The 22,649-nt window shown below is 41.4% G+C and overlaps 3 protein-coding genes and 1 non-coding gene across 14 annotated transcripts; 1 reads left to right on the top strand and 3 right to left on the bottom strand.

Annotated features, from left to right (window-relative positions):
• Positions 1-7: 7 nt before the first annotated feature.
• fubp1 (far upstream element (FUSE) binding protein 1) lies at positions 8-10,929 on the bottom strand. 10 transcript variants are annotated; one of them, XR_010330429.1, is made up of 22 exons: positions 10,759-10,928; positions 9,754-9,850; positions 9,158-9,196; positions 8,729-8,768; positions 8,546-8,592; positions 8,392-8,463; positions 8,054-8,111; positions 7,772-7,931; positions 7,585-7,683; positions 7,046-7,192; positions 6,834-6,936; positions 6,266-6,502; positions 6,008-6,168; positions 5,761-5,909; positions 5,561-5,646; positions 5,268-5,396; positions 4,898-4,972; positions 4,373-4,435; positions 3,773-3,927; positions 1,428-3,484; positions 660-781; positions 8-204 (listed from the first exon to the last, which is right to left on the bottom strand). XR_010330429.1 is itself a non-coding variant. In XM_064338138.1 (20 exons), exons 1-20 carry the CDS (start codon positions 10,846-10,848, stop codon positions 3,476-3,478), a joined length of 2,016 nt encoding a protein of 671 aa, XP_064194208.1. In that variant the 5' UTR covers positions 10,849-10,928; the 3' UTR covers positions 8-3,475. The 10 variants fall into 10 exon arrangements, 7 of the variants coding, with proteins under 7 accessions (XP_064194208.1, XP_064194209.1, XP_064194210.1 ...); XR_010330428.1 differs by having other exon boundaries at positions 660-3,484; XR_010330427.1 differs by having other exon boundaries at positions 8-781.
• Positions 4,205-4,302, bottom strand: LOC135258377 (small Cajal body-specific RNA 3). The gene has a single exon (XR_010330969.1). It is a non-coding gene; the product is annotated as a small Cajal body-specific RNA 3 (non-coding RNA).
• Positions 10,930-11,536: 607 nt separating the features above from the next.
• On the bottom strand, positions 11,537-17,087 carry slc25a24l (solute carrier family 25 member 24, like). Of its 2 annotated transcripts, XM_064338147.1 has the most exons (11): positions 16,872-17,087; positions 16,606-16,729; positions 16,308-16,434; positions 15,750-15,837; positions 15,260-15,371; positions 14,915-15,073; positions 14,198-14,335; positions 13,741-13,845; positions 12,950-13,117; positions 12,481-12,619; positions 11,537-11,968 (listed from the first exon to the last, which is right to left on the bottom strand). In XM_064338147.1, the coding sequence occupies exons 2-11, from the start codon at positions 16,726-16,728 to the stop codon at positions 11,787-11,789; spliced, it is 1,341 nt and encodes a 446-aa protein (XP_064194217.1). In that variant the 5' UTR covers position 16,729; positions 16,872-17,087; the 3' UTR covers positions 11,537-11,786. The 2 variants fall into 2 exon arrangements, with proteins under 2 accessions (XP_064194217.1, XP_064194218.1); XM_064338148.1 differs by lacking the exon at positions 16,872-17,087 and having other exon boundaries at positions 16,606-16,833.
• Positions 17,088-17,535: 448 nt separating this feature from the next.
• dnajb4 (DnaJ heat shock protein family (Hsp40) member B4) lies at positions 17,536-21,233 on the top strand. Its single transcript, XM_064338149.1, has 3 exons — positions 17,536-18,124; positions 19,160-19,734; positions 20,824-21,233. The coding sequence occupies exons 1-3, from the start codon at positions 17,914-17,916 to the stop codon at positions 21,055-21,057; spliced, it is 1,020 nt and encodes a 339-aa protein (XP_064194219.1). The 5' UTR covers positions 17,536-17,913; the 3' UTR covers positions 21,058-21,233.
• The last annotated feature ends 1,416 nt before the right edge of the window (positions 21,234-22,649 follow it).

The following is a 22,649-nucleotide window of genomic DNA, read 5'->3' as shown; positions in this document are numbered from 1 at the left end:
CGCGAGATAATTCATCGTTACAAATTTATTTTTTAACATGGGAACAATATTACAGTTAATCTGAACAGGCATTTCTAAAAAGTACATGAAAAAATATACACAGCACATTGCAGATTTTTGTTTACCTCTAATGCATGCTCCCCCTTTTCCATATTTCTCAGTTAAGCTTCTTTTTGTCTTCTTTTATACACCCCCACGAATATTCTGTTGAGAACACGTCCCTCAGAAGGAAACACCATCTCATCGCATATCATGCATATGAATTTATATATATATATATATGCACACCCAAATGGGCAACAATTTACTTGCAAGATTAGATTGATACAGACACCTTAAACTATCCAATTTACTGCCAAAAACCATCCTGTTGCTGATGAAGTCAACACAGACAAAAAAAAAAAAGTGCCTAATGGTCTAAATCGAACAAAAGCATTTACGTGAATATCGAAACCCCATTTGGTAATTGTCAAGAGAAAAGCAGATGCAGACGATTTTTAACTGCTGGGATTACTGGATTTAAATCATACACTAACGTTTTATGGCATAACAATTTAGACTACATAGCAAGCTTTTGAGTTCAAAGTTGATGACATCACAGTCCCTGAACATACAGCATCATCATCACTTTTGCAATCACAACAGTTCCTCAAGATTACCTTAGAACTGGAGGGCTTGATTGGTCTACGTTCACCAGCGGAAAAGATTCAAAGGATTCTTCCTTAGGGACAAACTAGCTCACGGCCTGATTCTACGACCTATGCTTGCAGCATCTTCAACACTGTGTGTGAAAATGAAGGCAGCATTTTTAAAAGATAGGCACTACAGAAACGGGGCATCAAACTACATCACAGGTGGCAAGCATGGTCATGAATTGTACGGTCTTTGGATACATCATTAATAAGCACAGGGCTACCCTTATTTACTGAAAGCTCGTTACTGCATGCAGTACGTCTCAGTGACATTAAGGAGAGAAAGCAATGCCTACAGCTCTATGCACAACACAGAATTGGACTTACCAGGAGCTAATGAATGTACTATACACTTATCATGGACAAGCTGATCTACATGAAATCGTACAAAAAAAACATACTGATCCAATTATGAAAAATATGTAGGTCACAATCCTAAAACCTAGCCAATCATCACGCTCGGTCTTAACGGTATATTTTTACAGGCTTCTGTCAAACTAACGGCCAATAACGTACACAATTCAACTGCCATGCACATCACATTCCTGAACTGAATACATGAAGGCTGCTGCTATGTGTTTTTCTAGCAGTCGCAATACACTGATCAAGGAGATTGACACCTCTTACTTTAACTTGTCCTACACATTGCAGTCTACATTCACTGTTACTTCGACAAGGCAAGTCAGAAACAGATCATTCACAGGTCAAACACTGGTGTCCTTAGGTTATGCTTACCTGTATTACTGCAGCAGAACCTAAGGTGCAAGGTCTGGGTGACACTGCAAAAATTAAATATTGCACTGTTTGCAATCAGTAAAAACTCAAGACAACAGCCGCCAGTACAAAAAAATGCTCTATAACGTAATGGCATATCAGGCAGGTTGTGATCAATTCAATGCGCAACGTTTTGCACTTTCAACATACCTAACCATTTGAAGTACTACATGCGGAATAAGTATACCGACAGAGACAACTTCACATGCTAGAACATGAGCTGGACGTGTAAATTTATGCAGGTGAACGGAGAACTCACGAGAATGAGGCTTAGCGACATTGAAATTGGAACATGGTGATCTCAGTTTGTTCTCAACCATTTTAGGACTTATGGTGAAATACTTTCAATTGCATTAAATTCAGCATTCCCTGCAAACAGATTCTACGAAACTGTACATGTATCAATCCGCAATTCGACAGAACAGGCTCACATGAGTCAACTCACATTTCGGTGTTCGAAACAGTAGACAGACCTGCAAGCTCTCATAAGAGGCAGTCTAAAAGAAACAGAACTACAATGCCAGGGTTTCAGTTGCTTGACAGTCTAAATACACATCACTGTGGTTACGGCAAGGCAAGATCAACTATACAATCCAGAACTTTAACAGGTATTACTTTAAAGTTCAGGAATCTTGTCAGCAATTGCAATTGCACGCAATATTTTGGGGGAATATTTCTGATACTTACCCAACCTAACAATCTACAAAAATTCCAACAATTTTTGTTCAAACAATTGGGAATTGTTCATTTTTCTCTCAAAGAAATGCATTGAAAGAGAAACAGGAACCGGTTGTTTCGGAAACGACTCAATATTTGTACTTACAGTGGTAATGCCCCACGAAGGCTCAAATCGCGGGTGAAGAACAGCGTACGCGTCCTCACCCCTAAAAACCTACAGGCCTATGCTGGATGCACGTTCACAGACAATGGCAAAAGTAAATCGATTTTGCATTCATAATGTTTTAATCATAGGGTATTTCTTTTTTTAAAAAGAGAGAGAAGCCAGCAAATATATACAAAAAAACAATGGCTTATAAAATGTTAAAATGGGAAGAACAATTCAGTACTTTGCAAAGAATTATCAATTAGAACACATTTACCTGTGCTGTAAAAAAAAGCAACAGACCAACTAAAATGTCTGTAACAGAGTCACATTTCAGGGAACATTTAAAAATATGCTTGCTTACCGCATTTCTAACCTTGCCTGTGAGGGAAGAAGTTGTTCTCATTATGAACAGTACAGCCTTCCTCACATAGAGATCAGGGTAAAGTACAGTACAATCAAACACTACAGTACTAGGTTATTGCATGTGTCACACAGCTTGCAATCAAGGCCATTCAAGGCGGATACATAGGCCTATGCCGATAGAGAAATGCTAGCAGAACATTGATTTTAAAAAATATATGTATATATAAACTAAGTCGGTTACGGAAACGAGGGCCTCGGTTGTCCCTGCAATTCACAAGAAGCAGTTCTCAAACCAGTCTAAAACAAAACCATTCAAAATAAGACCATGAGCCACACTGGAAACGTTGAAGACAGACAGGATACCGGAACTTTCAGTCAGCAAATTTGGACAGTCAAAAGAAAAGTCTGCATTTAGGCTTTCTGTCTACCAGGGAACTTGCAAGATTTCATTTAACCCATACTTTCTCACCCAACTTACCAACACAGGAGGTTTCATTTTGTTTTATTGCAAAACACAACAGGCATGTAATTTTAAAACTGAGATGATTTACATGAAAATTACTACAGTTTATAAACATGAGAATTGACCACAATATGAAATACAGGAGCTGGAATGTCCAAAATTCTATCACCACACTAAAAACAAACCGTTCATTTTTGTACAAGAAAAAAAAAACTGCCTCCGGAGCGTTTGTCATGTTTTCTGTTTTTTTAAACACTTTATACCAGAGAAATTAAGATCTTCATCAAGGCGTCTGCATCCAAACATTTAACAAAGGTTTTTTCGACAAGGAAGCAAATACTCTATGTCCACTTCACATTACTGGCCCTGTGCAGAGGAAATACATAAGAGATACAAATGAAGTTAACAACAAGATCATCTATTCAGCTCACAAAAGAAAAAAAAAAAGCCTGCTTAGGGGGGGAAAGAATAGTTAGTTCTAGAAGCGCCAGCTCCTGTGGCGTTCTGGTACACCTATAGGGGGAATGATTAGTGCAGAACAAGTACTATACCGTGTCATTTCATTACTGAGAGAGACGCACACACAAAGATTTGCCAGAGAAACACACACTACCGACACATAAGACGAAGGTGGAGCTCTTAGTGGGAGAGTACCTGCTGCGCTTGGGGAGCCCCGGGCATGGCCTGCGGGCTGCCCTGTCCATAGTAGGCCGCCTGCTGCCTGTAGTACTCAGCCCAGGCGGCGCTGTAGTCCGGCTGGCCCCCCGACTGGGGGGCGGCAGCTGCAGCGGCCTGAGGGGCCGCCTGACCTGCAAAAGATAACGAGGGGAATTGGACTACACCCACTGGAATGCTCGATAGCGGCCTACAGCCTTCACAAGGGGCTGTGACATCACACTTCGAAAAGCATGAAGCAAGGAGCCACTTTAATAGTCTACAGCAGAGAATCAATGGTAAGCGCAACTGAATTATAAGCCAACCCGAACTCATTACAGGTGACAGGATGAATAGACCATCGCCAATCTAATGGAAAGACCTAGTACGACAACTGTTGAGATGACTTTCAATAGGATGAGCGAAGGGGGGTCTGTAAGGAGGGGAACGACCCCGCCCCTTCACTCCCAGGGGCGGGACAGAAACCTCCTGCATTGCTCTGGGGCAGCGGTGTCCACAGAGCTCCCACTGTCTAGGGTCTGTACTCAAGTCACGAGCTGCCCAGCTAAGTATTCGCTCACAAGTGAAGCCACTTCGTACCTTGCTTTTTGTAGTACTCCTCCCAGGCCTTGGTGTAGTCCTGAGGCTGCTGACCCTGCTGACCTGAAAAGGGGAACGATACTTCAGCACAACCTCTCAAAACGCCTTTCAAAGCAGCTACTTCCTACTTTCTTTACATACAAAACAAAAACGACTTTCCATATCTCAGTACTCTAGAGCTTTGCCAGATCTCCTCTCAAACTTTTAACATTTCAAGTACAAACAAAAATAGCTAGAACTAGTTCACCATGTAAATGCACAGGTCAGTGGTTACACAATAAATGATTGCATAACTTCACATCAGGGATTGGTGTGAATATTTCCAGGTTGGGCACAACAGAACAGAAGATGGGCTCAGAGCTGTATGCTCATTTGAGCGCAGTGTTACTCCTCATGCAAATGAAAATAACCGTTTCTCCTGCAGTAGCTGAACCCCCTGGACTGCCTGTGGTAAACCAGTGGATCTCTTCAGGCTAAGCTGCTCAGACTAGTACCAAGTCTACGTTTGGCAAAATATATTTATACCCAATTTCTTGTAATATTCCTCCCAGGCCTTGGTGTAATCTGCCTGTCCACTCTGAACTGGAGCCTGCTGGTCACCTGTTAAAAATGGTACAATTTAATTGATAACCATTCTTGAAAAAGCCATGGTTAAGTCTTTTGCCTGGCTAAGTGTGCTACGCCTTGGCCTTGCAGGTCAAAGCCACCAGTCTGCTCTTCGGTTCCATTTAAAAGGCTACATGTCCCCATAACCTAGGGAAATAATCAGTGCACTACTGCACAAGATGCTGGACCTACAGTGCTGTTAATGAACAGCAATTAATGTTCTGCATAGAGGCTAACGCTTCACCCGTTACACTAGAGGCACAGGGGTGTGCCCGAGGGACGGCCTTACCTTGCCCGTTGGTTTGAGCCGCGCCAGGGGCGGCGCTGGCAGGAGCCATGGGAGCTGGGGGCTGCTGCTGCTGGTACTGGGAGTAGTACGCCGCCCAGGCCGCAGCGTTAGCATCGGCTGCTGCCTTGCCTGCGCCACAAACATACAAGCGGGTCACTGTGCGGCTGAGCCCCGGGCCTGCTTTTCTGATTAAGCAGCTTCCATTCTTATTATGATATAAGGATCATGGTGTAGAACACACAGGAAACACACTGATGGTTTTCAAAAGGTTTAGTAACTGGTAATACACATACACTCACCGGGGTCCTGCTGTCCCTGCTGCTGCCAGTGGGGGAAGCCATTGCCCCAGCCTTGGGGTGGGTAAGGATTAGGTGGACCACTGCGAGGGGAAACAAATTCAAATGTTATAACTCATTCCTCAACATGAACAAGGTTCAGGGTGGTGTTAACGCTGTAGTGATCAATAAAAAAAATATATATAAAAACCACTTACTGAGGTCCAGGAGGACCCTGGTTATAGGGTCCAGGGTTGTAAGGTCCCATTTGTGCAGGGGGCCCTGGCGGACCTGGTGGGCCATGTGGACCGGGACCTCCATGTGGGCCCGGGGGGCCATGGGGACCGCCCATCGGGCTGACTGGACCCTGGAGGATAAGACATTTCAGACAACCGTCTCCTCACAAACGCATTAAAGCAAATGAGCGAAGCACGGGTGGGCCTCCAGCCCAGCGCCCATACTCACTCCGATCTTTTCCTCCACCAGCTGCCTGGCGTAGTCGATCTGCTGGTGCGAGCCGCGGATGGTAAATATCTTCAGACTGGGGTCGGCACCCGGAGGGGGGTTTCTCTGGAGCTCTATCCGGGCTCCCGACTGCTGGCTGATGCTTTTAATGGTCTCGCCACCTGGGAGGAACGATCCAAGCACGCTACGTTAGCTACACCTGCGCGTACTCTTGACGCCAGCGATCTAAAATAAAAACCAAGGCCTGCGGTCTCGCACCTTTCCCGATGATGAGTCCAGTCTTCATGGCGGGGACGGTGAAGACGAACTCTGGCAGCCCCCCAGGCGGGCCCATGTTCCAGTTGCCCTGGCCCCTGCCCCTGCCGCGGCCCCCGGGTCCCGGTGGGCCCCCGGACTGCACGCTCCTCAGCAGGTCAGAGATGATCTCGGCAGCGTGCTGACAGCGGTCAGGGGGCCCCATTATCTGGGCTATCCTCTCCGGCATGGAGCCATCATCTGAAGAGAGAGATGAATCATGGCACTTGGTACCATCACTCAGTCCAAGTAGACAGTGACACCGCTACAACAAGGAATGCAGTGAGAAGGACCGTTTAAAAATTGTTTAACTACACGTGTATATTGGTACAATTTTAGTGTAGAAACACAGAAAAATCCTCAAATTGGTTTGACATTTGTTGGTAGTAGCATGAAAAGCTGGCTGACAGTAATGGCTATTTATTCTTCCCAATTCTAGTGCTTCTAAATACACAAAGCTCCCACAACAGCTGAATTTAAAAGACATGTGCATGTTAATGTTTCCAAAATGGATATGGATCCATGTAGGTACCTGGTTTAAACTGAATCCTGACACCGGTATCATTTTGGATCTTCTTGATCATTTCGCCATTCCTTCCGATCACTATTCCCACAGCAAACCTTGGGACCGGAACCTTCCGGAAGAAATGGTGCACCAGGTCAAAAGCAATCTTTCACCAATCTAGAAAAGCAGTATGAATGTAGTAAACGCGTAGCAACGGCTGGTAAGGAAGTTCATATCACCTCTTCACTTACATCCATGTCTCCTCCGCCGCCTCCTCCTCCTCCTCCTCCCCCTCCCCCTCCCCCGCCCATTCTGGACCCATACTCATTCCGCTGCTCCCGGCCACCCTGATCGTGTATGATTTCCATCACCATCTCTTTGGCTTGCTGCAGTTGGGGATAAAAAAGCAAACCAAGTGAAATATGAAGTACATACAGTACATACAGTTTGCCTCTCCACAATTTGCAGTTTCCACATCTCAATCTGGCCGTCTGAAACATGAAGGTTCATGTCCCTCACCTGCAAGAGGTGCAACCTCAGACCATTTTCAGGGTGAGGAACTAGGAACCTATTGAGACCTTATTTTGGCATCAAAATACTAATTTCCCCTAGCAACTAAAAGGTGTAATTACTAAATTACTAATCCCAATTTGGCTATTCCCGTAATTGGCTAAACATTTGAGCCATTATTTAATAGAATGTTGTCATAATAGGATCACAATTTAACAGTTACTTCCCCTTGATACAGACCCCTTGTGTCAGGCGGTTAAGGTCCTACCTGAACTTTAAAAGGCTCCCCGGAGATGCGGAGAGGTTTGTCTAACCCCGTGTTTTGCGGCCCCTCTTGAATCATCACCATTTTCACTCCAGCACGTTCCTGATAGAAGGGAAAAGGCAGTGAGTGCACTACAGAGCATTGCATGCTGGGATCTGTAGTGGCACCAGGTGCCCGTATGCAAACTCACCTGCAGCTGTTTTATGGTTTCCCCTCCTTTTCCTATGACAAGTCCAGCTTTGCACGCAGGGACGAGAATCTCAACTGACATCCCTGGGCCATCGTTATGGTGGAACGATGGTGCGGGCCGGCCCTTTTCTACAATCTCTGTTAGCAACCGCTTTGCAGCCCTGACAAAGGAAAGCAAGAGTCAGGTGACTGGTGAACAAAAACTTTTTTGCATGTGCTCAATTTTCAAAAGCAACTTCATTGCGTCATCTTCCAACAAGTAGAAGAAAAGAACTGCACGTACTGGATTGAATCCGGGGAACCCGTTAATGTCACAGACCTCTCGGGCATACCACCACTGTCTGGAAATTAGAATGAGAAAGATGCTTTTAAATTCAGATCACACAAATCCAGAATTTTAGTCATGAACCCTTTAGGAATGGGAAGGATGACAAAGAACAATGAATAAGCAGCTAGGAATGGCATAGGAACTGCCACTTCTGGGTTAACAATCTGTTCAGCTGACCCATATATCTGAGGTCCTACCCTAACCCTAATCCTAACCCCTTCCATTTACATATACGGTCTTTAGTTAGATTAACGCACCGGTATATTTCTTAAACCTGATCAACAATGACTTACCAGGGGCAATCTGTATTTTGCAACCAGATTCCTGCTGCAGTCGGGATATCTGCTCTCCTCCCCTCCCAATAACTATAAAAACAGGAATTGTGCTTAAGTAAATAAGACAAGACAACGGCGTTTCCAATGTAAAACCCGCCGGCAACAAACTTACTGAATCCAACCATCCCATCTGGAACCTTGAAATCCTCAGAGAGAGATCTGAAAGGGAAAGGATCATCAGGCAAAAATTAAATATATGTCCACAGAAACCAGTCTATATATAAGCACAGAATCTATACAGTTTATTGGTGATCAAATATGATACCAATCCAACATTACTGCCGCATTTTCTTACCTTGGAGGACCACTCATTCCCCCCATCATCGATGCATACGCTGGAAGAATAAACAGATATTATAAGACTGGCAAGTCCACTGGCAAGTGTGTTAACCCCTTAATGTCCCAGATTACAAGGCGTCCCACAGACCACATGGTTCACAGGCTTCAGAATATAGGCTAGTACTGGAGGGCCATAGTGTCTGCTGGTTTCCTGTGCACTTCAGCATTTAATTAATTGGCTAAGGAAACTTCACAGCTTGTTCTCAAGCCCATAATCAGCTGCTGATTGAAATAAAATCACAAAGTATCTGCAGACACTGTGGCTCCCCAGAAATTGAGTTTCACAGCTGATCGACTTGATGCATTAGCGACATCTAACTTCAAAAAAAGGCCAAAGCAGATTTTATTTTTGAAATTCCAACAAAGCTTGTGATGGGATACTTACGGTCCATCTGAGAAGCTACTTTCTTTGTTTCTGGTTGATCTAAAATGAAAATCATTTCAGAAAAAATGTCACCCTCTTTTTATCCAATCATCACAATTAAGGGCATTAGGGCACTATTAAGATTATGAAAATGTATAGACCAAAATGAAATGACCCCAAGAGCATTACAGACAGCCACATTTGTGATTTCAGGCTTTGAAGAAACTAGTGAAAAAAGCCTCTAAATTCTGGTTCAAGAACAGTGAACCAGCTCCCAATTCAACCGAGAGCCATGATCAAAGTATCCAGCATTTGCTGAGGCAGGGACAAGATACAAGATCGCCCACTCAGTAATCTAGGGTACTGGTTTGGGCATTTCCTGATATTGGGGACGTCTGGCATTGCATTGCCATCTCATTTTGTAACTAAAAGACATGTACTCTCATGGCATTATCTGCAGTATCATTCGTCTGTTAATCTGTATAAATAAAATAGTGTTTACAAATATAAAATAAAAAACCATCCTCAAAATGCAGTTAGCATTAGACCCTTTGGAGGTTTACTGCAAAGAACTGATGTGAGAAATCGTGTTATGGGACATCAACCCACAGACTAACCTGCATCTTCCAATGGCCTCTTCTGGCCTCCATAACTAAACTCGTTGCTTGGCGGAGGGGGTGCACCACCCACATCTCCTCCAATTTTAGCTGCGATCTGGAGAAGAAACCGTGTACATCAGATCACATTTAACATATAAAAACAACTCCAATATAACCCACCAGACTCTGTCATTTTTTTTAATTTATTTTTTTTAAGTGACCGCTAAATTCATAAGTGCTCCAAAGCTCCAGCAGCAAGCCAAAGAGTTCCAGTCTACACCCACTGAGTGAGGTATTGTTGGGGGTTGTCGATGCGCGAGTGGGTATCTACTCAGAGCCACTCGACGGGAAATAACTACAAAAAATAGGCACAGCCAAATAAGTAAGCCAATTGGCCATTTAAAATAAGCTCAACAGACACAGCCTAACGCAAATCAGTTACCTGGCTAACGCTTGACACTTTGGTAAACCGGGTCATACCAGTTGGTAGAAAGAATCTCCAATTTAAAAAACGGCAGCATCTAACCTCAGGTAAACCTACGCGGATACAGGATACCACATTCAACGTTAGTCCACTTTTAATCTCTCCATCAAACCATCGAGTAACGTTAAGTTAACTAGCTATGCAATTCAGCGTTGCCGTACTAAACAGGCCTTCACTAGTGCTGCGTGTACTCTTTGTTTGCCTCGTGACCTTTTTCGCGCTATTTAGCTCGATAGCTTAGCGATAGATCTAAAAGCAACAGTTATACCAGCCAACTTTTGACGTTGGTATCAAACATATTACAACTGGTTAGCCAACTAAGGTATAGTTTTGGCCGTACGTATAGTGAGGTTGTTTCCGTAATAAGCGAGATGGGGCTAGCTACCTCTTTTGTTGGGTTAGCAGTGCTAGCGTCTTCAACTTCCGTAGGCCTGCTCAGTTAGCTAGCTAGGTAACGTCAGCATTTCACTAACTGGAATCATATTTAAACTTTTACAACAAAGTATTGTATACTTCACTCAGACGGGTAGCAAACTTACTTGTCTCGCCCGTTGCAGGGCATCTTTAAAAGCATCGTTCATTCCACCCCCTGCATTCTGCGGAGGAGCCACGCTGGAATAGTCAGCCATCCTGCAACACTTTAAAATCTTCTCTTTGAGTGGAGAAGATGGCTGCTTGACTGGAAATGATGAACTAAACTGCGACACAGAAAAGGGAGGGACATAAGGTGTTGAAAACCTCGCGAGATTCAATGACAAGAATCAGTTTGGTTACCCTAGATATCAATCATATCGAAAGGGCGGGATTAAGAAGGGCGTGTGCTAGTGATACCAAAAATGATTGGGTTAAATTCACTATTCAACGGCGATGTGGCCGCGGGGGTGGGGAATTTATGAAGTAGTTCCATTTCACATCAGATCGGCCTAATTACGTCAGGATTTAGCAACATCGAGATTCTGTGTCAAAAGTTAACACTGTAATATATTGTAACCACCTTTTTGTAACTGTAAACTATTGGTGACATGATTCAAAATATGAAACTACTTTAACTGCTATTCTTACTGTTACAGTATTATAAGATCTGCTAAACCGATCTTACGTATCTCTAAAACGTAACAAGGGAGTTACTACGTCTTGTACTGACATGTTTTCGGAATATACCCTCTAGGTGTCAAGAAACAAGTAATATCTCTTTCGCATCAAGGACAGACAAAGGTATTTGCTTAAAACAAAGGAGTGTTTGCTTTTTATTTGTTAAAAATGTTGTAGGCTTTATTTTTTTAATCAGTCATTAAAATATGCCTTGTTAAATAAATAGAACACAATAGCATCTTTTTAAAAAACTGAGACATTAATAAGTCAATATTAAAAACAAATACATAATCTGTCAGAGTACATCAAACAGTACATTTTTGAAAACAAACAAGAGGAAAGCACATATTCCTCCAAATAAATCAACAAACTAATAAAATATAATTCAACAATGAATAGTTGCCAGGGAATACATTCAGAATTTCACAAAACCTTTTATATGCAATTTTGAAAATGTATATTTCAACATGAATTGTTACTTAAAAGAAGAAAGCAACATTTCAAGTTTTGAGGTTAAAGTGTAGTTCAAAAGGGCACAAGGAACTGCCCTCACAAAACTTGCTCCCATTCCACTGTAGAAGCCCCGTAGCCCATGCTTCACATAGATATCAGTAAGTCCTTGAAGTGCATTTGCGGTTTGAGGATTCACATTGAAAGCTGAAAAGATTTTTAAAAAACTATTGTTAATGGTTGCTTCTGTGAACATTAAAACATCCTTAAAATTAAATATACTCCCACTTTTCATAATTCAGTGGTGTACTCTCTTCACACAGTTGCCACAACTCATTGAAGTGAAATATGCTGCAACCAGTTTTTGGGAAAAGTGAAAATTCAAATGTTGGCAGCAAATTGTACTGCCCAAGAGAAATTTGAGATGTCTCAACTCCAGAGAGTTGTGCATTTGCACTACAGTGGAACAAATCAAATTTAAACAAAATTGATGACTTTTCATTTACTGGTCAAAGCCATGTTACATTTCATTAAATACATTTAGTAAATCTAGAAACCACATATTCAGACGGACTGGCTGTGCCCAGTTTGCAGCTGCTTTGAGAAAAAATCAAATTAAGCTGAGGGTTACTACTGAGGCTGTAATATTACATTTTCTCCCTCAAACTGGTTGAAATACTGCATTGCGTTTGAGGACTGAGTCCTCTGGTAGTGCTCACCCTGAGCCTGTTGCTGTGTTCTGATTACTGCCAAGGGGTAGCTGGCCGTTTGTCCTGACGCAAAGGCGAGGAAACTGAAGAAAAACAGCCTGGAATCACTGCTGTTGGCTGGATCTGTCTTTGCCCAGTACATTATTGACTGCAAGCACAGGGAGAAAAGAGGCTGAAAATCAGAGTGTTTCACTACTTCAGAGATAGACACTAGCATTTTTAACAAGGGAATAATATGCCTGTTCAAGGCCTTTTTTTGAACACTAAATTAATTGCCGCTACGAAATTTAATTCAAAACTGGAATGGGCCAAAAATTTTAAATATGCAAGGAAAATGGAAAAGTTCCCTTAAATTTGTAAATGAAAGGTGTGGCTAGACTGTGAAGAGAGAATACTTAATGTCATCAATTAGTCTAGCTTCTGGAACCAGGATGGAAGAAGCTCTTGAGAAAGCCTGGCTGCAAAAGAGTTATGTTACCTGGTGGACAGCACACTCAACCCCAGCATATGGAACCATGCAGAGGATGCTTGGCTTGAAACCTCTGTAGAAGGCAAGGACAGATTCATTTTGGTAAATGGACTGGGCACATCTTAGCACCCCACCGTAGGCGTCCCTCTGCATGAGGTTCAGTCTCACCTTTAACACCTGCAGCAAAGAGAGTCAGCATTTTCTCCATTAGAAAGCAGGACAGACCACTGATGCAGCTACTGGTAAATGTAATAAGCCATTTAAATAAGACGATTTTGTCAAGCACAGAAATACACTATCTTTTACCACTTTTTCATGCAAAATGTCACTGTTACTCACTTCAGAAAATGATAGTATCATTTTCATTGTATGCCATCATTGGGATGGCAGGTATGGCATCCCGCCAGGTTACCCCTTGGCGGAGCGGCATGTGGTATTGTAATACACAACATTGCTAACTGACAACGTAACCACACCATTGCAGTTTCACAGCATACACAAAGTGCACCACATCAACACATCAACTGGACAGTTTCACAATAATTCACTCTATGCATTCAGACCTGTCAATGCTGTCAGAGTGTAGCACAGTGGGTAAGGAACTGGGCTTGTAACCGAAAGGTTGCAGGTTCGATTCCCGGGTAAGGACACTGCCGTTGTACGCTTGAGCAAGGTACTTAACCTACATTGCTTCAGTATATATCCAGCTGTATAAATGGATACAATGTAAAAAGTTGTGTAAGTCGCTCTGGATAAGAGCGTCTGCTAAATGCCTGTAATGTAATGTAATGTAATGATACCTCAAGTGGGTAGAAGACAGAATGGGCGGCTGCCCCAGACACACAGCCCAGTCCAAACCTCTGCTGTACAGACAACCCATCTGGACCCTGATAGTGCACCTTCATCTTGGGGCAGAGGACGCAAGTCAGACACATGACATTAATAATGTCTTAATGAAAGGAATCACATTTTGTTTACCAATCATTGATAAATAGCCAATGATTATAACAATGCACTCAATAAGAGCATGCAATCCCCTAGTACTGAGTACACAGAGACATGGGAACTATTTACATCTTTGTGAGTGATACATATCCAGTAAGTCTGGATGCAGAAGGAATCACAAATAACAAAACGTAAATCCATTCATATCCACAGTAGTTTATAGGTTATGATTTCATGTGAACCATGTGGCCAATGTCACTGCATGTTATATCCTATAAGTACCATGTGACGCCCAGAAATTCTGCAACACACCTGGGAATAGATGAGGCACTGCAGGGTCGACTGGGGAGTTCCTTTCAGAACGTTCACAGCGTTCCCCTGCCACATGGACTTAAAGCCCCCAAACTGGAGTTCTCTAAGACCCCGGGACAGAGCTTTCGAGCCATAAACCTGAAAATGTACAAAATAACCAATTTCTTAAATTGTTAATTGAATTTTACTTCAGACAGTCAAACTCAGGGAGTGGGTATCCTTCTGAATAACTTCTGATAACTTCTCAAATGCACAGTTTGCTTTAAAAAGTAATCCTCACTTCACTTATAAAAGGTAACTAAACAGTTAATTTCAACAGTATATTTATATTGTACAGTCATACAAATAAGAAAGTTAGCCAGTTGCAAGAAACTTAATAACTAGCAAACACTGTTCATGGGAAAAATGTTTGTGAAATACTTAATAACCTTATATTACATCATGTAAAGCTTCAAAAGGGATCAAATATTATATTACAAAACTGATAAAATGCCAATAATTATATGGAAATACATTGCAAATCAACAGATTGAAACTTATACGGATATATCTAAGAAATTTGCTTATGTTTTGTCTTACCCAGGTTCCAAAATATTGTGATCTAAAATAAGGTTCTCTGTTTGTAGTCTTTCATAGGACAAGGCGCATAGTATGACAAAAGAGACCTTTGTGAATGAGGAGTTTAAGCAACATGAAGTGGCTATAGCTTGAATCCACCTGAAGCTGAGTTTTTAAGCGGTCGATTGGTGCTGTGGCAGTTCGGGACACAGCATCTGCCATTCCTCCCGCCAAAATATACTTCTTCCAGATTCCTGAATCAGTTTCTTCTTGGGTGAAATCCATAGGCATCGCACGACTCTCACCCACATCAAACACCTGAAGCACCGCCCCAAATCACAAGGTACAGGCATAAATATTAAGTATTTAACGTAATTTAACTCAAGTACAGTATGTTTAAAAAACAGGAGAATGAAATATCAAAGTTTACTGTAAATCATCATGCATACCAATTCTAATTGTGCTGTAATTGTAATGTGAATGTGAGTTTATGCAGATGTTTACCAGGCTACGTTTCCAGGATGAAACTAGCTCTCCTATGTCCTCGGCTGGGTTAAGGACGATGTGCTGAAGGAACTCCCCCCAGTCCACAGTCATGGAACTATCCTCATCCATCCTGACGGTACCCATAACACACAATTGGCTCAGCCAAACTACAGAATAATGGACTACAAAAAAATATTATAAGTGGTAATAGTGGTCCAAAACTTTAATTAGAACAAAAGCATTACATTTACAGTGCATTAATCGATGATAATATGATTTGTATGATTAGTACCTTTTATGAGAAATAAATACAATTAAATTATTTAATGAGTAATGGTGTGATCATTGCTTGAATCAACTGAAGAACATATTATAAACACTGAATCCTTTAAATTGTTTTTAAAGAATTTTGCATTTATAATCTCTTCAATTGAAAATGCAATATTGTAGCTTGTTACCAAAGAAAATAATGATGTGAAGGGAGGAATAGGAAAAGAATAGATCTTACATTTGAATTATTCTCTTTGCGTTCTGCTTTGAAATGCTTAGCCCCAACTCCTTAAACAAATGCATGATTTCATCCTGGTCAATAGCTCCTAGTCAAAGAAGACATATGAATTTTAAAAAAAACATAGGCTTCTAATATTTTATTATTGGAATAGCTATTTTCACATCATATGTGACGTATATATACGACGTGGAAATTATGCAATTTGATCATGCAAACCTATACCATCTCACGTGACTCACAAGTAGGTATCTCACGTCTATGCCCTCCATGACTTTGCCTGTAGCTTACTGTTGAATATCAAGAAATGGATTCCTGAAAAGAGCAACGCTTTGACCTTGAAAATCGTGGTTAAGTGTGCGTCAAGTTATTTTACTACAACAAAAATCCAGTTTAATCCTACAATCTTAAATGGAACAAAATATAATAAAAACAAAAGAACTAACTCTTCTGTAAACATGTGGAGTGATCTGGGACACGCTGTAGTAGCATACTAGTTCAGGAGGGTGATTGTCTTTGATCAATGCGGATATTCAATACGCCAGAAAAATAACTCACCGCATTTATTTTTGTCAAGGGTCTGAAAATGTATTTTCCATTTCTTTTCTCTGTCCATCATATAGCTGAGAAACTCCTCATAATCTAAATGCTCATCATTATTTTTGTCGTACTTCCCCACAATTGCCTGGAACAATACATACATACAGTATTACAAAAAAAGCCAAAATGATATATTTCCAAGTACAAATAAATAAGAGCATAATATGCCCATATACGATTGTCGTTAGTGCCGCAGAATAAGCCAAACAAAATGGGAGCCATACATTTTAATACGTGGTATAATCAGACCATATACCTGAGCTTTCTCATCCACTGACGAAATGCCAATTTTCGTCATCTCCTTGCGCAGTTCATCAACAGTAATGAAACCATCCTCATTTTTGTCCAGTTTAAGGAATATGCTTCGAAATTGATCCATGCTTCGAAGAGGAAATGTAGAGACAATATAATGAAACTGAAATATAATGAAAATGAATAACTTTTTTTTATTATTAGAACCGCGTGATCCGGTTAATCATTACCCCATGCTGCCTAAGCGTGCACGTTTAAATGATAGCATACCTTTAACCTTTATGTTGCAGATGCTGCCCCTGCACTATCTCGTTGTCCGGTATTTTACGCTCTTGACATTGCAGTCGCGTTTTCGTTACTGAGCAGTAGATGGCACTGTCCGAACATTAACGCTCTGAATAGCGCAATTTCTCTAGTGTCACGGACACCGTCATACATTTTTAGCGTCCTCGATGATTCTAGCCTGATATGGAATTAATGGTTCCCAAGAGGATAGTGTTTCAAAATTTACTTGATTATTGCTTACAAAATGTCACAAAATGGCAGAACTGTCCTTACGTGATTGACAGATCGCAAAAATTCTCACAACTAGGCAACTGGAGGGTGAAATTCGCCTTTTAAGTTTCATTGAATCTATGAAATGTGGGCTAGCATTTCTAGAAACGGTGTGGACCCGTTAATCAAGCCTTACTTTGGTTGACACCAGCTGTGATGTTATAAGTTAATGATTTGGAGCTTGCGATAGTTTAAGTCATGTGCTATGTCAATATGCTATTTGTTCTAATTAAAGAATTAAACTTTCTACACACTTTGAGCGTTGTGTGTTTGTTTAAAATAATTGTTCTAGTTGTAGGATAAGTTAGAGTTTAAAGTGAGGTGTCACAGAAATGAAATCACTGACCGAGCTTTTTAGTTTCCCATACAATAGCTGGGCAAAAAAAACTGATCAGCATATGGCCCGGGAAATGACGTGCTTCAGCACCTACTTTCTAGAAAGAACCACTGAATTCTAGGGGAGGGAGTAACGTTATTGGCTATTTAAAGAGGGCGCTGGAAAGACTGAACACGCACTTGAGTTTAGATTAGCGGTTTAGGCTATAGCACGGATATCAGCGTGCATACACTGTAGGGTAGGCATTGTTAGCTATCAATGTTCATAATAGCGACGGATTCCACCCGCTAACGCCATATTCTGGGATTTCGTTCTCGGAAGCTGACAGCGCCCAGCAACAGTGCTGACAAATCTGTTTTTTATTGCAGTGGACTATTAGCCTACATTAAACGCTAGAGACTTTGGGCTGTTTGGAGGAAGATGGGAAAGGATTATTACAAAATACTGGGGATCCAGAAAGGAGCGGCGGACGAGGATATAAAAAAGGCATACAGAAAACAAGCTTTGAAATGGCATCCTGATAAAAACAAAGCAGCCAATGCAGAGGAGAAATTCAAGGAAATCGCCGAGGCATACGAAGTTCTGAGCGATCCCAAGAAGAGGGAAATCTATGACCAATATGGAGAAGAAGGTAAAAGCATGGCTTAATTTTATTACCCTACCCATATTTTTTTGTCGGTTGCGAATTTGCTGTGATGTCCAATTAACGGTGTAGCGTAAAACTTACAATTGCAGTCATTACACTTCAGACATCTTGCTCGCTGCAACTATACCCATACGTGATTGATGTAGACCGTCTAATGTGAAGAATTTTTTCTTTTCTTACTACCTGTCATATTATTGTTAGATCTAAGGTGAAAATGATAGCCTACATTTGGTCGCGATGCTGTAGCGCCAGTGGCCATATTACAAACTGAACTGTCTGCTACCGTTTTTCTCCTTTATGTGCTTGGGTGCACGCTATATAGCCTATTTTTGGAATACATAGTCTATTATTGTCCCATTACATGGTGTCAAAAACATGGTATCAGTTGTTTATAAAGTAAGTGTTTTATTTTGAGATGGAGAAGTTGCTAAATTGTGAAATAAAACAAAAAATCAGAAAACACTTGTCACGCATGGATGAAACATGACGATGGGCTATAACACCTAAACAGTACTTTCATAAAGCCAAATTCATGCTGTCCCTTTGTTTGAGCAGTGTTATGTTCGTCAGTTATTTAGAATGAGTAGCTTTCCTGTGAAATTGACACTAAAGGAACAATTGGACTCATCCCATGTATTCCGTGCGCATGTCCCAACTGCACATAGCTAGAATGCTAATTCTGAAAGCTGTGAGATGATTGGTTTAAACACAGACGGGTACGAGTCATGACCCCACATTCCCCGCAAAACCATGTAGGCTTCCACATCTCACAGGGAGAGGAGGGAACATAAATCCTTGCCTTCAAAGGCAGAGCACTCCATGGCACATTAAAAAAGAAAATAAATAATACGTAAGCAAACTGCATCACGTTCTTTCATGTAATTTGAATACCACAAAATAAATTTATAGTTGTCTTTGTGGCCAGAGATAGAACGTTTTTGCATGTTTACTTATTTTGTGCTGGTACTTAAGTCTTTGTACTGGGAATAACAAAATGTCTCAAATTTTGGGTGCTTTCAGGTCTCAAAGGAGGCAGAGGAACTACAGACGGTCAGGGGGGCAACTTCACCTACACGTTCCACGGTGACCCCCACGCCACGTTTGCCACGTTCTTCGGGGGCGCCAACCCCTTCGAGATGTTCTTTGGCCGAAAGGCGGCCAACGGGCGTGAGGAGGAGGACATGGAGGTGGACGGTGACCCCTTCGGCTCCTTCACCAGCTTCAACCTCAACAGCTTCCCGCGGGAGCGGCACATGGGCGGGGGCCCCATGCGGCGCAAGCAGGACCCAGCCATCCACCACGAGCTGCGCGTCTCCCTGGAGGAGATCTTCCACGGCTGCACCAAGAGGATGAAGATCTCCCGCAAGCGGCTGAACCCAGACGGGCGCACCATGCGCACCGAGGACAAGATCCTCACCATCGAGATCAAGCGGGGCTGGAAGGAGGGCACCAAGATCACCTTCCCCCGGGAGGGCGACGAGTCACCCGGCACCATACCCGCCGACATAGTGTTTGTCATCAAGGACAAGCCCCATGCCCACTTCCGGCGTGAGGGATCGAACATTGTGTACCCGGTGCGGGTTAGCCTACGGCAGGTGAGAGGCTGTTTAACTCATCGTTTAGGATGGGCAAGGAACACACAGGGCATTTGTAAAAGGAGTACTTGGGTGTAATGATCCAAAGACAGGCAGGAGAGATTTCATAGTCCATGGTTGCTTAAGCTGACAACACATCCTAACTCTGATTGCTCATGTTAGTATCGATTTTACAGTAGCCAGGAAAACACAAAGACATTATTGTGCAAAGAGAATTCGAGTCTCGTACAAAGAACAAAATGAATGACAAGTAAGACCTAAACTCAATCAGAGTGCAAATGCACTGTAGCAAAGCTGTCCAGCCAACAGAACGCGGTAGAAAGCAATTATTAAAGCAGACTGCATACTGGGATTGAATTTCACCCTGACAGAAATAGTGGACTAGCTGCTGTTTACAGTCTGTGCAAAATGGCATGGTTGAAATCGTTGCTATGTAGCTCTCCTGTATCCAGGGACAGAAGTTATGTACATTCATAGTTGAATAATTATGCATGACGAGTAAGATAACTTGTGGTTATATATATATGGTGGGAAACATGAGCTGAAACACTTGTGGGGTGCCAGAAAGCAACATCATAACACCCACATACAGCAAGGATGCTCTGATGTGCTCGCATGGCTGAAAGAAAACATTCTTTATCATTTGTTTAATTTTACATGCATATTCCCTTTAAAGCAAGTTTTTGACTGGCTGCCCTACTGAGATACGGATCCATATTTCCAAGAGAGACTTGGTCCAGAATCACTACCATATTTCCATAGAACTAAGCTACAATATCTTATTTGCAAAGCACAAATTCCCAAAGAGGATCATCAGCAAAGGTTAAGTGGCTACCCCAAGAAAAGCAATCTACCACCAGATAGTAAGCCACATATATTTTGTCCCACTCCTCTTAAAATTCAGTCGAAATGCAGTGGTGTGCCCAGCTTTGTGTTTTTCTTTGGTGCAGTGGTGCCCACCCCAGTCCAAATTTATAATTCTATTTGTGAATGAGTGAAGAGATTTTTTTCCATTTAGAAACCAAGTGTAAATTAGTGGCCAGTATGTTGATGTCTCATGTCTCGTGTTTTTTTCCCCCCTTATTCTAGTCATTGTGTGGCTGCTCAGTCACCGTGTCAACAATAGATGGGAAATCGTGTAACCTGAAGGTAACTGAAGTCATCAAACCGGGGATGAGAAAGACTGTTGCGGGACAAGGACTTCCTTTTCCCAAAAACCCGGACCAGAGGGGAGACTTGGTGGTAGAGTTTGATGTGAATTTTCCGGACAGCCTCCCATCCAACTCGAAGGATGTTCTGAAACGTCATTTACCAGCCTCGTAGAAGGATTGGACTGGACAAATGGGTGCTGCAATGGCAGTGCACCATTCCTTGGACTACTTGTAAACCCTTACAAAGAATGTGCAATTTATATTTTTATCTATATTGTGTTTATTTTTAAATATCCTGCATGCAACAATGATTAAGTGAAAGTAAAGTTTTTGATGTCTGAATGTAAACCTTAAATGTGTTTCATTTCCCTGCTTACTGATTTTTTATTTATTTACTTATTTATTTTACTTTGGTAGTCAAACACGTGACATTAACAGTAGTATAATAACAATACCAGTTCCGACGACTATTTAATCTTTTCATTTAGACAGCTACTCCAAATAACAGAAGCCAGAGAATTTATCTCTTAAATTAGGGACCAAATGATGATATCACATGCTACAAAAAAAAAAATTCCCCAAAAAAACCACAACAATGTTGCCCGCGAAAAAACCATTTAATGGGGGGTGGGGACTGTATGAATCCTCTTATTTAACTATAAATCCTCTTATTTTTATGAGATGGCCATTAAATAATGAATTATTGTCATTATTATACATGACTGACAGTATATTTAAAATTAAATCCTTCATACATTTTAATGTTGAACACACACACATGTGTATGTGTATATATATATATATATATATGTGTGTGTGTGTGTATTTACAGTGCAGCGCAAACAAATTGTCATTATACTTTGGTAGTTCTTTCATTTCAGGACAGGTCAAATTCCATGTTCCTTTAATGGCCTAAATATAAAAATGAGATCTGAAACTTAAGCTGATGTTTACATCCAAACCTTAACTATAAAATGTAGCCAGCTTTTGGCTCGATATTACTTGGTCTTGAGCTGAAAATGAGCCCTTTCAGTTTTGAATCAATTTCCATGTTTTCACTAAATTATTCAGGTAACTCAATCAGCCTGAAAGAGAGTTCAAGTGTGTGGTAAGAGTTTAAATGGTCTTGCTTCCAGTATTACAAATTGAACATTTGATGCATAAAGTAAGATTCAAATGTAGCCACAACATACATTAATGAACCCTGAAAATTGTGACATTTTTATGAAAACTTAACTGTGGAACTGTACAACTTAAGTCTTCGGTCCAGTATAAGCATTTCAGCCATATCAGGTTTTTCTCAATTGAAGAAAGCAGCAATAAGACTCATTTCTGCTCTCCAAACTTGCATGTGAAGGAGAAATTTCACAAAAGTGTAAAACAACTAATTGAATTTTGAGCATAGGAAAGGTGAGAAGCAACACAGCTATTTATTGCTATGCCAGCCACTACAGTGTGTTTAGAAATTTGTGTAAAATGGTGATATTTACCAGTTAGAAGGGGTATGCAACTACAGTGAAATGGGTATTGCATATTATTTTGAGGTTCTGCAACCAACAAAGATGATTTTGGTTTTCTGCTGCATTATCAAGTAGCCTGCATTGAAACCTGCAGCATTTTTCAGCTGGAACATTCTCTCGCAAAGTTCTTGTTAAGCAGTATCGAGTCTGGAACGATCTGCATTGAGTGACTCAAAGAATCCTATGAATAAGCATTTCCAGTAAATGTTGAATTTTGTGTTGTCTTGGTAATGGTAGGGAGAGA

The sequence above is a fragment of the Anguilla rostrata genome, chromosome 6 (genome assembly GCF_018555375.3).
Source record: "Anguilla rostrata isolate EN2019 chromosome 6, ASM1855537v3, whole genome shotgun sequence".
Taxonomy (NCBI): Eukaryota; Metazoa; Chordata; class Actinopteri; order Anguilliformes; family Anguillidae; genus Anguilla; species Anguilla rostrata.
The sequence above is the reverse complement of the archived record's forward strand: the minus strand, read 5'-3'. Positions and strand labels throughout refer to the sequence as shown.

What these genes read in the sequence shown, in the direction of transcription:
- fubp1 (XM_064338138.1), bottom strand. Translation starts at nt 10,848, where the DNA reads ATGGCTGACTATTCCAGCGTGGCTCCTCCGCAGAATGCAGGGGGTGGA. An exon ending in AGATGGGATGGTTGGATTCA is followed by an intron (nt 8,464 to 8,545) that starts GTAAGTTTGTTG and finishes CTGTTTTTATAG; the next exon opens with TTATTGGGAGGGGAGGAGAG. An exon ending in TGGTGGAGGAAAAGATCGGA is followed by an intron (nt 5,910 to 6,007) that starts GTGAGTATGGGC and finishes CTTATCCTCCAG; the next exon opens with GGTCCAGTCAGCCCGATGGG.
- slc25a24l (XM_064338147.1), bottom strand. Translation starts at nt 16,728, where the DNA reads ATGGATCAATTTCGAAGCATATTCCTTAAACTGGACAAAAATGAGGAT. An exon ending in GCAAAGAGAATAATTCAAAT is followed by an intron (nt 15,372 to 15,749) that starts GTAAGATCTATT and finishes GGGTACCGTCAG; the next exon opens with GATGGATGAGGATAGTTCCA. An exon ending in AGTGCCTCATCTATTCCCAG is followed by an intron (nt 13,846 to 14,197) that starts GTGTGTTGCAGA and finishes CTCTGCCCCAAG; the next exon opens with ATGAAGGTGCACTATCAGGG.
- dnajb4 (XM_064338149.1), top strand. Translation starts at nt 17,914, where the DNA reads ATGGGAAAGGATTATTACAAAATACTGGGGATCCAGAAAGGAGCGGCG. An exon ending in TGACCAATATGGAGAAGAAG is followed by an intron (nt 18,125 to 19,159) that starts GTAAAAGCATGG and finishes GGGTGCTTTCAG; the next exon opens with GTCTCAAAGGAGGCAGAGGA. An exon ending in TGCGGGTTAGCCTACGGCAG is followed by an intron (nt 19,735 to 20,823) that starts GTGAGAGGCTGT and finishes CCCTTATTCTAG; the next exon opens with TCATTGTGTGGCTGCTCAGT.